Genomic DNA, 17,500 nt, shown 5'->3' with positions numbered 1-17,500 from the left:
ATCATATATTTGAACTATAATTACAAAGATTATTCATTCATGATAATTTATTTACCCATGCCCTTATAAATGTATGGACTTTGTTATTACAGTATTGTGTGTAGGATTTTTGAAAATTAATAATCAAGAGTAATTATTTGTCTTGATAAAAGTCTGTGTTCAGTAGAATTTTCTTTACGATCTTGCAAAGAATTTTATATGAGAAAAACTTGCAGAGATAGATTATATATGAAATTTCAGAATTTATCATTTATGATTTAATAATTATGAGTAGCTGCAGTTGCTAATCACATTAAGAAAATACTGATTTGGGTTGCTTCACAGTAGGAACAGTTTCTGTGCTTATTACTTAGAGAAGAAAGAATAGATATTCTTGTTTTTTTTGTTTTTTTTTTTTAGTACAGTTAATATACCCGACTTGTATATTAGTTTTTTCAATGATTTTTCATTTTCTTACAGGTGTGTTTAAGTGTATGTAATGAGTGCACGAGAAACAAGCTTGCAGAATGAATCCAGCACACCAGGCCAGAATGTGACACAAGTTATTCAGGCTGCTGGGGTGAGTCGATGTACCTTATAGGATTGTTTTATGTGAAGATGGGTTGCCTTCCTCCCTTACTTCCCCTTTTTCTTTTCGGTTTTCGTAGTCGTATTTCTTTATGTCTTGATTTCGTGCAGGGATGTGATTTTGAGGATATAGAAAAATATATTTCTTGTCAAGTCGTGATTATAAGTTAGGTATTTTTATAAGGCCAAAATGAAAAATACCTTTGCATTTTTTTATGTAAAAATACAGACTCAAAAATTGTTATCACTGAAGTCCTGTCTACCACAACTTTAAAACCCTAGTTTTATAAAATACCACCAAAGACACAACCTCTAGCACCACAATGGCTAGATTTATGACTACCAAAGCACACTAAGTAAATCTTGGGACTGCATCATGTCTATTGGCACTAGCCAATGACCGGGGATACTGCATAGGGTGAGTGTACAGTATCTTGATATCAAACTGAGGCGTTATAGAACAAGCAAGATTTGTATTTTGAATTTAAACTTCCCTTTTATTTTTTCATTGTGATATATAGGGCTAGTAGGCAGTGTTTAGAGTGAGGTCGTGTCCACGAACAGGTTCATTACATCACTTCTCAAAAGAGAATAATCTGAATGTAGAAAAAAAATCCCGACCTACTGACCCACCTCCAGAGAGAATCAAAGGTATTTTTTCACTTGGCCTAATTAGAAGGTTTTTCTTATAGAAAGTATATCAATAAAATAATCATAACATTTATTTTTATTTCAGGGTAATGCTCCCAGCAGCAGCAGCAACAATGTCAGTGGAGGCATGGAGTCTCAGTTGGCCCAGCAACTCATGAGTCCAGTAAAGGGGTCCAGCTTAGGGTCGGGTGAGGGAGAGCTGGTGAGGTTATCAGATCCACGCAGCTTACATTCCTACACACCGCACACCTCACCCATCCCGTCTGGCCATGCGACCCCTGTGGCAGCAGAGGTTACCCCAACCACCACCCCTTCCTCCTCTCCCCGGAGACCACTACCCAGTGTGTCTCTGGAGCCTCCAGCCAAACGGATAAAAGTGGAGGAAAAACCCACTAATATCTTAGAACTTAGAAATCTCATCATTGATTGGAAGAAAGTTAAACTGGAGAGTGTTAAGGATAAGTACAATGACCATTTGGTGGAAAAATTCTTTCTGGAGAATGATGGCAACATGATGGACTTCCAATCATGGTGTAGGAGGCCAACTCCAGAGTTGCTACAGTACATCCGTCAAAATAAACTGGAAGGGGACGAGTCTCTGGAAGCTAAATACACCATCCCTAATCCTCTGCAGCTTTCATCAGTCATTCAGGTCAAAAGCGAGCCTCAAACTGATTCTCAGTCTCCATCGAAATCTGGGCTAAGCTTGACTAGCAGAGGGTCAGCCTCTCCAGTTAAGCCTAGTAAAGGCATGGCCAGTCCTGGTGTAGGATCAAGACAGAAGACTCCGTCTACAAGTGAGGCAGCCCCAAGTTCAACCCAGCAAGATCAGATGGTTGAGAAGGCAAGACAAGAAGCGTATGTTATGCAACGTATTGCTGCATTGAGAAAAGAAGGACTGTGGCCAGAGAAACGTTTACCAAAAGTTCAGGAGCCTCCGAGGGCAAAGGCCCACTGGGACTATTTACTTGAGGAAATGGTGTGGCTCAGTGCTGACTTCGCTCAAGAAAGAAAATGGAAAAAAGCAGCTGCCAAAAAGTGTGCTCGAATGGTTCAGAAATATTTCCAGGATAAAGCATTGCAGGCACAAAAAGCTGAAAAAGAACAGGAAATGAGAACTAGGAAAATCGCAGCATTTATAGCGAAGGAAATTAGGACCTTCTGGGGCAACGTAGAAAAATTAGTTGAATATAAAGTAACAACCAAATTAGATGAGAAGAAAAAGAAGGCATTGGACCAGCAGCTTAGTTTTATTGTAGATCAGACAGAGAGGTATTCCTCATGGCTAGCAGAGAGTATGAACAAACCCGTGGACTCAACAGCTGCTTCCACTCGCTCCAATTCTCCATCACGAGACAGTCGGGTATCTGATGGTGAGTATAAATATTTTAAAATTTTGGATTTTGTAAAAAGTTGGCTCATTTTCAGTAAGGTAGACTTTTAAGTTTTGATTTTGGGAATTTAAAATTTTAGAGAGTTCTGAAATTATTTTTTATAGAAACTAAAGTAATCTCACTCTTAAAAATTTTCTCATATTATACATTCACCTTCTACAAGTTCTCCACTTCATATTTGTCCTTGTGAAACACTAGTTTTCACTCACTGAATGCAGTTATGGCAGTGAAGCACATATTTGTCAATGAAAGCCAATGAATATGTAGTATTATAATTATAGAATTTGTGTTTGCAAGGTTATATAAAGCAGAATTTGAATTATGAAGTAAAATGAGTAAACACTTGTATACTAAATATAATTAGTAAGATACCCATACTATTAAAGGGATCTAGAATAATGTTCAGATTTTTTTTGTATGCATGCAAAAAGATTTATGGTAAAAAGTGTTTATATAGTCTTGAAATAGTGAAATCGGGTTTGTAATGAGAGATGTTTTCAATATTTTATTTGCTGATTTTATAAATTATTTCAGTGACAGTAAAATGTGATCACTTACAGTCTGATGGATAATATATACCTTATTGTAATCAGATATTCAGATATGTATTACATATGGGAAATAATCCTTATTAATATCAGTCTTGTAATTGTCAATGGCATCTATGGTATTTTGATGCTAAAGATGGTAATAATAAATGTGTTAATAGGATTATTATCTAACAGCTAGCTAACTTAAACTTGTGAAATTTCAGAGGAATTTCAGCCAGTGGAATCATCTGATGATGATGAGGGCACCATTGCGAGAGAGGATGACAACCCTGAGGAGCAGGCTTCGGAGCTTCAGCTGCTACAAGAGGAATCCAAGCAGACCATCGAGGACCTGCTGAAGGAGCTCCCACCAGGCTACCTGGACCGTGATAGTGATACCTCCAGTTGTAGTGGTGATGCGGAACAGCCAGAGGCCCTGGAGGCTTCAGAGGCTGCAGTGCAAGAGGAGGAAGCAAGTGAGAAAAAGGAAAAGGGGATGGGGAATGTGGAACCTTTGGACAAGGATAAAGGTGAAGGTGAGGGAGAGGAGGAGGCTATGGAAGTAGAACAGGAGAAAAAGGAGGAAGACAGTGAGAAGGTGGATGGTGTTGGTGAAAGGAAAACTGTTAAAGATATTAGAAAGAGGAAAGTGAAATTAAAGACAAGTGGGGGTGAGGGTACATCAAAGAAAGAATTTGACAAAGATTTTGAAGTGGAGGAATCGGAGGACGATGATGAAAATACCATTGAAGAACAAGAGGAGAAAGAAGGAGAAGTCAACCATCAAGAGGAGTTGGATGATTTGCAGGTGAGTGTGATTTATCGGAAGAGGCAGGAAATTGGTGCATTGCCGTGTACTTGATATTGATTTTGTTTTGTTTTCTATTAATATTTGTTTGTTTTAATTTTTTTTTTTTCCTTTTCTTTTCTTTCCCTTTTCTTTTTTATCTTCATATTTACTCTTTTTTTTTCTGTTTTTCTTATTTTCTTTTTCCTTTTTCTCTTCTTTTCTTTTCTCCTGAATTGCTAAAGGAAATGGTATCCATTTCAGTTCTTTCAAGAATTCATAAAGAAAAAAAGTTCTATTAAATTCATCAGAATGAAAAAACTAACCAAATACTTTCACTTAACACAGTTATATTTACCTACACCTGTTTCGTAGTTAAGAAACTTATAACTTGGTATGATTGCTGTACGCTAGAGGTCCTATCAAGTCCAAATAAAGGTTTTATAGAATTGTGGTGGAAAAGACACATGCTGCAATTATTTAAGACTTAGAAGCATTTAAGAAGAATTGTTAGTGGACAAGATATTGTACATGGTAACAGTTACCCATTAGTGCTGTAGTGCAAAAAGATATAAGGTAGGAAGAACAGTGTTACTTATAAGAAGTAAAGTTGTGTTGATATGGGGCATTTGTATCCAATTTAATGCTGCCTATGCCAGGGGACTTCTTACATCATGGCAGATGGGGCACAAAGGTTTAGTGGCAAGTATCCATGTCACATGCATCAATCCTGCTCTTAGGTTTTGTTCGCAAAACATTTGTTTGCTTGGTTACTTATTAGTCATTGCACAGCCACTATGGAGTAGACATAAAGTATCTCTATAGTTTGCTGGCATGACAAACAAGGGAAAGCGAAATGCAATTACCTGCAGAATATGCCCATCACATGGCTGCGTGTGAGATGGAGAAATCTCAGCGTGAATGGGTTACATGGAATAGTAATAATGATATTTGTAATGATAGTAATTTGCTTTAATTCCATTTGTTACAATGGTTATTCTGATTAATGTTGCCATTATATTACCCTATTCGCAAGGAATGGCCGGTGTTATATATATATATATATATATATATATATATATATATATATATATATATATATATATATATATATATATATATAATGAATATGAGTATATAGATATATGTATGTATGTATGTACTTAGACATATACATATACACTTTTGAGGTTTATTTTTATTGCCTATAAATATGACTAAGCAAGGATCTAGGGTAAAGAGATTTTTAACCTATGCTGCCAGTTATACCAACTGGTACATGGCTTGGCTGTTGTGGACAAAGTTGTGGGTGGGTATTATATCATGACCAGTCCTGTGACATTGGCTCATCAGATAGAGCTTGTTTTATTCCAGTAGTAGCAGTATTATATATATGGTAAAAGTTTTAGGGAAAAGCACCTAAAGTGAAGTTGAACTTTTTTATTATTATTATTATTAATTAATTAATTAATTGGTTAATTAATTATGCAAGCCCTTAGATGCCTAAGGCTGCTCACAAACTACTGAACAAGCTGGTCACAAACGGGAAACTGTCGATGCACACCAACAATTCTGCTATTATATCCGCTTGCCAGACTTTTTACCTCTTATTATTGGGTTAAATTAGAATTAACTCTAAACATCCTAACTTAGGGAAAGGGCACCGCACTTCGAAAGTGGTTCTTATATTATCCAATCCCCTCTTACAAGTGTCCACTCGGTATTTGTTATTATGAACCACTGGTTTTGACTTTTAAATCCGGAACAAGTGCCCCTTGATCATATTGGTAGGGGTTTCGCATACAGGAATTAAAACTGGCAGTTCACACAGACATTGTTGGTTGTTGATCTTTGGACTGGAGGGAGAGATGTATAGTTTACATCTGAAGAACTACACCACAAATGTAAGAGTTGCTTCTCTCTCATTCTCGAAACGATGGAAGAAAGAAAAGTATAACGAGACTGGATTGATTTTGAGACCACTTTGATAGGCCAAGGTAGGAAGCTGTAGGTATCATCACCATTCTCTTTATTCATTAGTATGATTGTTGTTTTTTTATCATTGTTATTACTATTGTTAATTATTTTTTTATTGTTATCGATAGTGTTGTTATAGTTAGTATGATGGTGATTATCATCATTTTTACTATTGATGTTATAATTACTATCATTATTATTATTATTTATTCTTATTACTATTTATTTTATTTTTGTGTTTCCATATTTATCGTTGGAATCATTACTGTAATTTTGTCAACTTTGTATCAACTTCCAAGGATCTCATTCATTAGGTGGGCAGTTCTGCAGATGGTACTGCCCTTTTCTTAACCTTTACCTTAAGTACTTAACAGTACTTCTTGGCATATAATATTCAAAATTGGAAGAGAAATTTCAAGTTATAAGTTTTGGAGTACAATGCAGTGTTACCATGATAGATTAGTGCTGACAGGAGTATAACATCGCTTAGTGTAGAAACTAGTTTGTCCTGGTTACAGTGCAGAATATCAACCATAGTAATGTTACACAAGTAAAAAAGATACACATGTTAAACTCTTCCCTATGGGGCAGCCAAAAGAGCACTCTTAGGATTTGTAAAGAATCCAGAGGGCATCCATGGTCCTACAATCATAAGGGCAAAGAATTTGTAAAAATTGAATATGAATCTCCCAAGATCAACAATGCCCCTAAGCCTTTGTTCTGGGAGGTCACCCAGGCTGATGCACAAATGGGATTACATAGCATTACATCATATGCAAAGCGTATAGATATTAATCATACCAGGTGAAATTGGTAAACAGAACATGTATCTTTAAGGTGTACTTTTTCATGTGCCCAACTGTGAAAACATGTAATTACCAAGAAGTTTTATACATACCAATAGGTAGATGCATATTATCAGATTAATTCTCCTAATTTCAAACAAAGACTCTATCAGCTCTTCATTGGTTGCTTCAGCCTATTTGGCTGGAGTAAGGAATGTATGTAATTATGACACCAAAATCAACATTACATTTCTATCCATGTCACTACCTTGGGAGCATATTGTTTTCTATTTCTTGCTGTTTATCCAGGTTTGCAAAAATGCAAGATAAGAAATTAACTGAACTTGAAATTGGTATGTTTCCCCTCACTGTCAGTGTATGATTTGCCAACAGTAAATGGTATTGTTATTGCTAATATTGATTTTGACTATTTTAGGTATCATTATTGCCTTTAGATACTTCAGAAATACTGCTTGCTCACCTCAGGATATATATAAATACATACATAGGTCTGTTTCTATCAACTCCATGCATATGTATATATGTATTTTATATGTTATGAATTGTTTCAGGCTGAAAATGAAATGTCAGTGGAAGAGTTGAGAAGAAAATATGCAGAATTAGCAGCCAGTGCGGAACCAATGGAGGAAGACATTGACAACGAAAGTTCAGATGATGATGATGATGAAGATAATGAAGAAGATGAAGAAGAGATGGAAGTTGATGGAGAGGAAGAGGAACAGCATGAAGATTCTGACAGGGATGAGGAGTGTAGTGAAGAAGGGGAAGAAACTCCTAGTGATGAAGAGGAGGAGGATCTTGGCCTTGGCTTGGCAACGCTCATGGACGAGAATTTCGAGACCCAGGACAAGGATACCAAGGGTGACAGCGAGAAGGCAGACAAGGAGCTCCAGGATGCCTCAGCAGTGGCTGAGGCGCTTCAGCCCAAAGGCTTCACCCTGTCTTCCACTTCTGTGACTACGCCCATTCCTTTCCTGTTGAAGCACATGCTGAGAGAGTACCAACATGTAGGCTTGGACTGGTTAACAACTATGTATGAAAAGAAGCTAAACGGTGAGTAACTTTTGAATAATCTTTGTATAAATTCACAGTTATGCTGTAATTTACAGGTTAATCCTATAGAACATAATTCCTTTGCTTTCTAGTGATAACCAGAACTAGTGCTTGAATTATCAAGTGTCATCATAGTAAATTTTGTTCCTGAACTCATTTGGTGCTATGGACCAAGGAAAATATTAACAGGTCTAATTAACCTCAAATGAGGGGGGAAGGGATTATATCTATTATTATTAATAATACTAATGGTATTATTGATATTATTATTTGTGCTAATAACAATGATAATAGTAACAATAACAAAAACTCCAAAATTCAATGAATGAGTTAATAAAAATGTCTTTATAAGGTAGTAGTAGTAGTGGTAGTAATATAGATTAGCTTATAATGAACAATGCATGTAGCATGCAATCACGGCATTAACAAGTTAATAATTGATTGCCTTGAGTTTACATATTTGAATTTATTTTGCTCTTTTAAGTACTGCAAGGTGTAACATCAAAGTTTAGTCACAACTCATTTATGAATGTAAATAGATGTTCAGAAATAGAAAACTCTACATGTAAATGTAACCCATAAATAGCAGTAAAAAGTGCATTTACATAATTATGGAGTCACCCATACTAATATTTCAGTAACATTAAGAAAGGAGGGAAAGCAGTCTCAGATTTGGACTGCTCGCTTATGGTCAATGGGCATTTTACCCCCTCTGTGAAATTTAGTGACAAATGTTTGCCATGTATAAGCTTTTAGGGTTTAATAGATAAGATGAATATAGATATTGAGTACAAATTTTGTCTTTAAAGAGAATGAATATTAAAATTTGGTGAACTTCCAATAGAGATGGAATTGATGGAATTGAATTTGTCACTACTGTAATATATTTGAGGTAGTGAACATGGAAGATTAGTTATTAATGAATTTTCAGTAGTGTATTTAGGATTTGATTAGAATTTGTAATTGAAAAAAGTTGGTCATCAAAAGGTATGCTACCTCTGTTGCCATTACTATTAGTGTTATTATAATGACTGCAATTACTACTATTGTTTTTATTATTTTTACTTTCCAGGTATTCTTGCTGATGAGATGGGTCTTGGTAAAACCATTCAGACCATATCTCTCTTGGCCCACCTCGCTTGTGAGAAGGGTAACTGGGGGCCACATCTGATTGTTGTCCCTACCTCCGTCATGCTCAACTGGGAAATGGAGTTCAAGAAATGGTGCCCGGCTTTCAAGATCCTCACTTACTATGGCACGCAGAAAGAGCGGAAGATGAAGAGACAAGGTTAGATATATAATACTCAAAATTCTATACAGTATGGATGAAAATAACAAATAAAGCTGTGTGGGTGATAATGCTTGTAAATAAACAACTGCATAGACAGATTTGAGACTGAAAAATGAAATGAAAATGGTAATAAGTCACAAAGACACCAGCATTAGTCAACATTTTGCTCACCAGCAGTTTGAGGGTGGTGTCACAGCAATATCTTGTATTTGAGTATTGCATGCAGTTATTAAGTTATTAATGTTGTAAAGATTCTGCTATTTAAACTTTTCATGTTTTTTTGTCACAGGTTGGACAAAGCCAAATGCATTCCATATTTGTATTACTTCCTACAAGCTGGTGATCCAGGACCATCAGAGTTTCAGAAGAAAAAAGTGGAAATACTTTATCCTTGATGAAGCTCAGAACATTAAGAATTTCAAGTCGCAACGATGGCAGTTACTATTAAATTTTCAAAGCCAAAGGTTTGTTTTTAAGTAGAACTGTTTTTTATATTTTGAAGCATATTCCAGTAAAAAATTTATTTAATAACTCAATATATTTTCTCCAAACACACAACCCCACATAATTATTTCCTTTCTCTTAACCTCTCAGACGTTTATTGCTGACGGGAACGCCTCTCCAAAATAACTTAATGGAGTTGTGGTCTTTGATGCATTTCCTGATGCCCAATGTGTTCGCCTCGCATCGAGAGTTCCGGGAATGGTTTTCCAACCCTGTTACTGGTATGATTGAAGGCAATAAGGAGTACAATGACAGCATCATTAAGAGATTACACAAGGTAAGATACTGTGCCTGTCTTGTTGATTATTATTATTTTTTTTTTTTTTTATTTTTTTTTTTTTTTTATGGATTTTATTTCTTTTTTAGATTTTCATTACTTTGATTACTTGATTGGTAATAAAGAGTAAGGGAAAGACCACTTGTTAATAATAAACTTTTGTAGGTGCTGAGACCATTCATATTGAGGAGATTGAAGACTGAAGTAGAACAACAGATGCCCAAGAAGTTTGAACATGTTGTAATGTGCAGACTGTCCAAACGGCAACGGTACCTCTACGAAGAATTCATGTCAAGAACCAAGTACGTTGATTTACTTGCTGCAATGTTTTTCGTACTGCTGTTGATGTTGCTATTTTTTTTATCATCGTGATTACTACAACTAATGCTTCTATTTTACTTACAGAACTAAGGAGACTTTGGCATCAGGCAATTTTCTGAGTGTGATAAATGTGCTAATGCAGCTACGTAAAGTTTGCAATCATCCTAACTTGTTTGAACCACGTCCAACTGTATCGCCCTTCATGATGGAGGGTCTTCTGTACAGAGCCCCATCCATTGTATGGGGGATTACTGACTACGATCCATTCAAGGTTAGTTTATCGCTTTCAGGAGATACAGCAATTATTTTATACCTTTCTATGAATGTTATATATGTTATACTTGTATGGATGAAGTAGGCTTTTCTCTCGTCCATAAAATTACATCTGGGATGTGTTTTGAGTAGTTGAAGAACTGTATTTTTGCTGGTCGTTGGCGGAATGTCATTTATTTAATCAAGAATCTGGAGATGTACACTTAATGTTATTAGAAATTCTTAATTACTTTTTCTCTCCACAGCATGTAGATCTGTTCAGCTTAAATTTACTTCTTGCTGACCTAGAGCTATGCCTAACGGCATTTGCTGCACATCGCATTCGCAAATTCCAAGCATCCAAAAGACTCATTGAAGAAATAGACTCTGCCCCAGACCCTCCACCAAAGTAAGGATGTGTTTGTTTTCCTTTTTAAAAGTATTTTTGAATTATTGTTACCCAATTGTGCTGAAGATCCATCAGATAGTCTATCAGCCAGTTTGTAAAATTTGTGCAAGGGAAGACCCAATGAATATTCCTAATACAGCTACATTTGTCTATCTATCTGTCTGGTACATACACATGTCTAGACTAATAGAATGTATTTATTTCTTTGTACATGCATATCTGTATAATGAATGTGGTTTGGGTTAAGCCTTGCACAATTTTAGCAAACTGGCAGTATTACTGAATTTGGAAGGGATCTATTTTTTATATTGAAATGTATCATATGATTATTTATTTATTTTCTGGAATAAATGTGCTTCACAAAAATGATACTTACCATTGCTGATTTTTCTTTCTTTCTTTCCTTAGGTGTCCAGCTGGTAAAATCAAGCTCCACGTGCGGCCGTCTAGTCAAAGTGTGCCTAAGCCAGGAGGTTCTCCTGTGACCACACCTAGAGCACCAACTCCTGTAGGGACTGTGCGAGCTCCATTGCAGCAAGCTCCTGCAGTAGCAGCAGCACCTGCTTCGGTGCCAGGTGGAGGCATGAGGTTCCAGCTGGTACAACAAGGAGGTACAATAAAAGGTTAGTTGAAGTGTTTTTCTCTTTGCCCTTTCGTGTTGTTATTGTCAGTGCCCTTAGTAGATTTATATAAAGGAATTTTTGTTTGTAACCAGAATAATTGCCTGCTAACAAAATGTAATAATTTATCTTTAATTCATATAGCCATCCAGGTTGCACCAGGCACAGGCAGCAGTGGAATGATGGTGCAGCAGACACCCCAGGGACCACGTTTGGTCATGCCACAAAGAGTGGGCATTAGTAACCCAACTGGTGCTGCCACTGTGGGTGGAGCACCAACAGTTGCAGGGACATCAGCAGTTGGAGGACTTCAGCTTCTACAAACTTCGTCAGGTCAGCTGTTATTAACAACAGCTCCTGTACAAAAGCCAGTGAACCAAACAATGTCTCAAGGTATTATTTTCTTCATCCCTCTGTTTCATTCAGATTATTGAAAGATTTTAAGCTTTTTCTTGAGTGTGAAAATCAGAAATAGTGTTCAGATCATGTAAAGTTCCTTATTTATTGAAGTGATATGCTTATATTTTTTTATATGATTCAGGTGTCAGTGGAACAGCAGCAGCAGCACTGCTACAGCGTCTGCAAGGGTTAAAGGGCTTGCAAGGTTCAATGATAACAACAGGTGCAGGTGGTCGGCCTGTCTTGAGATTACCACTGCCTACAAATACTCTGAGACCGCAGACTCAGGTCTTAGGCACTGTTCCTAATCCTGGAGCAACACCAGCAGTAGGAGGAACAACAGCAGTACGGCCTCCCACGACTCCTGTGCAAGTAAGAAAAACTTTTTTCTTTGTGATTAAGGATAATGTTTATGTAATTTGTAACAGTAGATAGTATATGATGGTGAATTTAAAATCAGTGGTAGAGCACTTTTGTGTGTTACTAATTATGTTGATACTCAAAGGTAGTGGTGAATGGATTTGAAATACTTGGTACAATTGCAGAGTACACCCACTGCAAGTCCTGTGAGGCCTGGACCGTCATCCCCAGCACCTCGGACACAGACAGCCAATTCAACACCTAGCACCACACCCACCAAGGTTATGACAAGGGTTGAACAGAGAGAGCTGGAGCGCCTAGAGGAGAAGAGAAAAGACGAAGAAAGAAAAAGAAGCTTGTTTTTCCTTGTAAGGGACACTTTTTAGTGTTGAGATGTCGATTTTGAAAGAAGAGTTAAAGGAAATGTGATTGATTAAGTGAATATTATTGATATATTGGAACAATTAAATATTGGATACCCAACATACTCTAGGTATTCTGCACTGGGATAGATTGTTCCGAGGTACCTTTCACTGAGAAAGACAAGTAAAGGGATAGGCTGAAATTGGGGATACCTTACTATGACAGATCACAAAGCTAAATAACACAAGAATTCATAGGAGGCAAAAAAAATGGTTACAAATGATATTGTATAAATGCAGTATATTTGTGTGTTCTGAAGTTATAGTTAATATTCAGTGTGAAATGAATGTTGAAAGGGCAACAGGAGTTCCTTTCGTGTCCACTTTCTTTTTAGTTTCTTTATTATTAGAACAAACTCCAGCCGACATAATAAAAGAGTAATAGTTTGTTGAAAAAAGATTTAATGCCAATAGAAAATATGTACATTTGTTAAAAGTTACAAGTGCATAGATTTTGGCATTGTAACTATGTTGAGATCTTTAGTTTAGAAGGGTACCTCACAATGGGAAAGACAAACCAGGTAACCAGAACTGGGAATGGCGGGAGAGAGGTATCATGTACAAGGATTGGCACACTTAGTATCAAATGGTTTGATTGATCCCCACCAAAAAAATATTACAAGTAAATCTAATTCCTCCATATTTTCTATTTTCAGAATGATTTGGATGAAAGAAAGCGTAAGAACAGAAAGGATAAACTGTCACTCATTTCCAAACTAAACACTCGCCGCTGTCATGCGTGCCCCATCTATGGGTCAGATCTGATTGAGGCAGTCAATGTCATTGGCAACGTCCAGGGATTAGCCTTGAGCACGGAATGGTGTGGCCAAGGCATGGTCCATTGTCAGCATGCAACCATGGTCAACCCAAGATATTATTGGTCCCAGACTCATTCACTTCACATGATGGTGAACACTCCTGTGACCTATCTTCAGAAGCTGAAGGATATGACAGACAGATATGTGTTCTGTATTCCATCAGTGGTCGCGCCATATCCTCAGATGAGAATGAGTCATCCACAGCCTTCCAAACTGTGGATGGATGAGCGAATGAAGGTGGTCATGAAGAATGGGCTTGGGCCAAGAATGTCTCCTTTGCATCATATCATGAATGCTTCGGTTACACAGTTCCCTGATCCCAGACTAATTCAGTATGACTGTGGTAAGTACCTGTAGATTAATAGATACTGGCACAGCATCCATGTCATATAAAATCAGAATTATTTTTTATTTGCAGATTTTAATGTCCTCATCTGTACATTACAGGTAAGCTGCAGACTCTAGATCGCCTTCTTCGTCAGCTAAAGTCTGGAAGTCATAGAGTCTTGATATTTACACAAATGACAAAAATGCTGGACGTTTTTGAAGCCTTCCTCAATTACCACGGACACCTGTATCTGAGATTAGACGGCACAACAAGAGTTGACCAGAGACAGGTAAGTTGATATTTTCAGAGAGAAAGAATGAACTAGCATATGAAGTCCAGATACTTCATTCAGAATAAAGATGATTATTATATCCTGAAAAGAAGTAAAATCATATTTGAATATTTGATTTCTGAATGTCTAATTTCCAAGATATTAGAAGTTTTTATTTTTCTGTGACATGTCATGATGGAATCGCATTTCTTTTTTATAGGTTTTGATGGAGAGGTTCAATCAAGACAAGCGCATCTTTGCTTTCATTTTGTCAACTCGGTCAGGAGGTATTGGTGTGAATCTCACTGGTGCAGACACGGTCATATTTTATGACTCGGATTGGAATCCAACCATGGATGCTCAGGTGAGTACAAGTAATGGTTTGCAAAGCCATTTCACATAAATAGTTTTAGCAACATGAATTATAATTTTTTACATTGTGAGAAGCTTTCCAAAACTAGAAACAATGTTATTGTCCATTAAAGTGTCAACAGCTTATATGATTTTTACATTTTCCACAGGCTCAAGACAGGTGTCATCGTATTGGACAAACCAGAGACGTGCACATCTATAGACTCATATCAGAAAAGACCATTGAAGAGAACATCTTGAAGAAAGCCAATCAAAAACGCCTTCTTGGTGATCTCGCAATTGAAGGAGGCAACTTCACCACGGCACACTTCAAGAGGGTGAGTTGAAGTAGCAAATAATTTTCACAATATTACATCTACAGAAGGCTATATTACTTTTTGAGGAGAGATTTGGTTACTATCTTCTTGATTTTTTATGCCTATAGGCTAAATTTATATATCTGCTAAATTTATATATCTGCTTTAGATAAGGGAGAAAGTATAAATACTTATATTATGTCGTTTCTATTGCAGTCTACCATCCAGGATCTCTTTGATGTTAATGTTGCTGAACATGATGCATCAAAGAGAATGTCAGAAGTCCTGGAAAAGAATGGAGCTCCGGAAGAGGTTTGTTCCTATTGTTATTTAATACTATTTTATAAACTGATTTATAAAATCGGAGACATTTCATAACTTTTTTTTAATTTATAGATTTGTGTGAATCCTTAACTGTTTTGGTTTCAGGCTTATTTTCAAGATTCAGTAGAAATATTTTATTTAATCAATTTTCACTATTTGAAATGGCCACCTAAAACCATGGAAAATAGTTGAAATCAAATGCTTCTTTTTTCTCACTCTTGTCTTTATCCATATATATGACACTGTGATAAGTAGCTCATAAGTGGTGGCATTTACATTATTTTCGTAAGAGATTTAAGATAGCAGTCTAATATCATGTGCTAGAAAAACATTCTCAGAGTGTATGAAGTGAAATATAAACTCCAGATGACACTTCCTAAAGGGGTCCTTTTAATCAACAGGGCAAAGAGTACTCTGAAGGAGAGAGAGTCAAGATGGGAGCATTTGAAAGTGCCTTAGCTGCTGCTGAGGACGAGACTGATGTTCAGGCAGCAAAGACAGCGAAGGCAGAGGCTGCTGCAGAGTTGGCTGAGTTCGATGAAAACATTCCAATTGAAGATGGAGAAGGAGGAGAGGAATTGAGCAAGGCTGAGCAGGAGGTAGCGCTGCTAATGAAGCAGGTGAGCATTGATGCTAGAATTCCTTTTTTTGTTATTCTGTCGGGATCACCGTTGTTAAAAGGTAGAAATGTGGCTTCATTTTTCAATTTTTTGATTTAGCAAAGATCAAATTATATAGGTAATCATATATTACTTGATCTAAAATTTCAGCTGACTCCAGTAGAGAAGTATGCCATGAAGTTCATAGAGTCTGCTGATGACGGTTGGGCTGCTGAAGCAGAGCGCATGGCAGCAGAAATAGAGCAGCAGAAGAAGGAATGGGAGTTGGGGCGCCTGCAAGCTTTAAAGGAGGAGGAGGAGCGTCTGGCCCACAACTCGGACGATGAGCTCCTGGCTTACTCCTCTGCCGATGCACACAATCAGGTCAATATGAAGAAAAAGAAAGGTAGAAATAAGGGCCGTCCAAAAGCCAAGGGCCTGAAAAAGGCTGGGGTTGAGTCCTCAAAAGTTGAAGTGTTTGAAGAGAGGGAGAAATGTAGTAGGTCATCATACCTTAGCACAAGTGACTCTGACAAAGAATCAGAATGTGAGAGCAATTTTGGACAACCGTCAGACAGTGATAGTGGGGAGGAAATGTCAAGTGGTGAAGAGGTCTATAATCCAGTCAGACACAAACTGAGAAACAGCAGTGGAGCAAGTGCAACTAGCAGGACGAGTAGTGAAACGTCAATGCCAAAATCGCCCCCACCAAAGGTCTTGTTCAGCACCGTGTCTGAGGATAGTCCAAGGACTCGGTCAAGAGGTCATGTCAAGATCAACCTCTGGACACTTGACGTAAATCCTGTATTGCCAGGCGAGAGACCAATGCCTTTCAGTAGAAAGCAATTGGCCAACCTCAGGGATCAGGGCATGCCTATGCCACCTTCAGATGAAAAGGGATCTCCAACACCCAGTGATGACAGAGGGAGTAATCTTAGTGGTCAGGCTGTGAATGGGGAGCTTGATAGAAGGGGAGGGAAGGGGATGGGTAGAGGGGAGGGGGAAGACCTAGATGTGGACGTTGTGGGAGATTCTGGGGACTCCAACACAGTGGATGGAACACAAGTAGGAACTGATGACGGAAACAGCATAGAGGATTTAACGGGGACTCTAAAATCAAATGGTCCAACTCAGATCACCGTGGAGAATGGTGGTGGTTTGTGAGTCTTGGTTATGTTTCTGCTTGATGGTATAGTTTTTATGATTACATTTTAATTTATTTTTCTATTTTCAGTATTGTAAAGTAACTGGTGCTGAAAAAAGTGTCACGTAATAATCTGATTGCAATTTTTATCTCTGTGGAAAGTTGACAAATCATGTTACGGAAGAAGAATTAGACTGTGATGCTTGTAAATATTGTAAATTTCTTGTACATCACACAAATAAATGTCTGTCCCTGAATGATGCTGATTGTTTTCTTGGTACACCAGTTGTAAGGCCCATTAAAGCTTGTTTTGGTGTCATGCTTATCCTGACAGCAACCACACTTCAGCATACACTAGCTGTATGAAGAAGATGGTGGATGGCAGTATTCTTGGTCACTTTTTTTTTGAGAAATAACCAGCTAGGTTATTATCTGTTGTCATCTGATATTAGATCATAACTTAACCCTAAGCTTTTTTTATACACAGTTCATTCATTTAACATGTATCCCATTTTTTCCTTTTTTCTAGTTTATAGTGATAATGGCTAGAATTTTTTTGCCCTTACGTTTCCTGACCCTATGTTTGGAATGGCAGTGGCAGTAGTATTATTGTGAAGTGGCTGTTGACCCTCCATTCTGCTGGCACCAAACTGGCTGGGCCTTGCCATACCAAACTGGTCTATACCAAGATACCAGCAGCTTCAGGGTAGGCATGGCAACCAAAATCA

The 17,500-nt window shown here is 37.4% G+C and overlaps 1 protein-coding gene across 3 annotated transcripts in view; it reads left to right on the top strand.

The window, feature by feature from the left end:
- The window catches only part of dom (domino helicase), a 39,146-nt gene that overhangs the window by 9,158 nt on the left and 12,488 nt on the right, over positions 1-17,500 (top strand). For all 3 annotated transcript variants that reach the window (XM_027374751.2, XM_027374749.2, XM_027374750.2), the window contains exons 2-22: positions 460-559; positions 1,304-2,591; positions 3,367-3,950; positions 7,264-7,765; positions 8,838-9,053; positions 9,346-9,520; positions 9,651-9,837; positions 10,003-10,139; positions 10,243-10,429; positions 10,677-10,819; positions 11,228-11,442; positions 11,584-11,832; positions 11,981-12,210; positions 12,384-12,566; positions 13,277-13,781; positions 13,886-14,055; positions 14,258-14,401; positions 14,559-14,726; positions 14,922-15,017; positions 15,431-15,649; positions 15,800-16,012. In XM_027374751.2, coding sequence (XP_027230552.2) covers positions 479-559; positions 1,304-2,591; positions 3,367-3,950; positions 7,264-7,765; positions 8,838-9,053; positions 9,346-9,520; positions 9,651-9,837; positions 10,003-10,139; positions 10,243-10,429; positions 10,677-10,819; positions 11,228-11,442; positions 11,584-11,832; positions 11,981-12,210; positions 12,384-12,566; positions 13,277-13,781; positions 13,886-14,055; positions 14,258-14,401; positions 14,559-14,726; positions 14,922-15,017; positions 15,431-15,649; positions 15,800-16,012 — 5,892 coding nt within the window. In that variant the 5' untranslated portion in view covers positions 460-478. The remainder of the gene's footprint in view (positions 1-459; positions 560-1,303; positions 2,592-3,366; positions 3,951-7,263; positions 7,766-8,837; positions 9,054-9,345; positions 9,521-9,650; positions 9,838-10,002; positions 10,140-10,242; positions 10,430-10,676; positions 10,820-11,227; positions 11,443-11,583; positions 11,833-11,980; positions 12,211-12,383; positions 12,567-13,276; positions 13,782-13,885; positions 14,056-14,257; positions 14,402-14,558; positions 14,727-14,921; positions 15,018-15,430; positions 15,650-15,799; positions 16,013-17,500) is intronic.

The sequence above is a fragment of the Penaeus vannamei genome, chromosome 30 (assembly GCF_042767895.1).
Source record: "Penaeus vannamei isolate JL-2024 chromosome 30, ASM4276789v1, whole genome shotgun sequence".
In the NCBI taxonomy this organism is placed as follows: Eukaryota; Metazoa; Arthropoda; class Malacostraca; order Decapoda; family Penaeidae; genus Penaeus; species Penaeus vannamei.
This window is presented reverse-complemented; position numbering and strand designations above follow the sequence as displayed.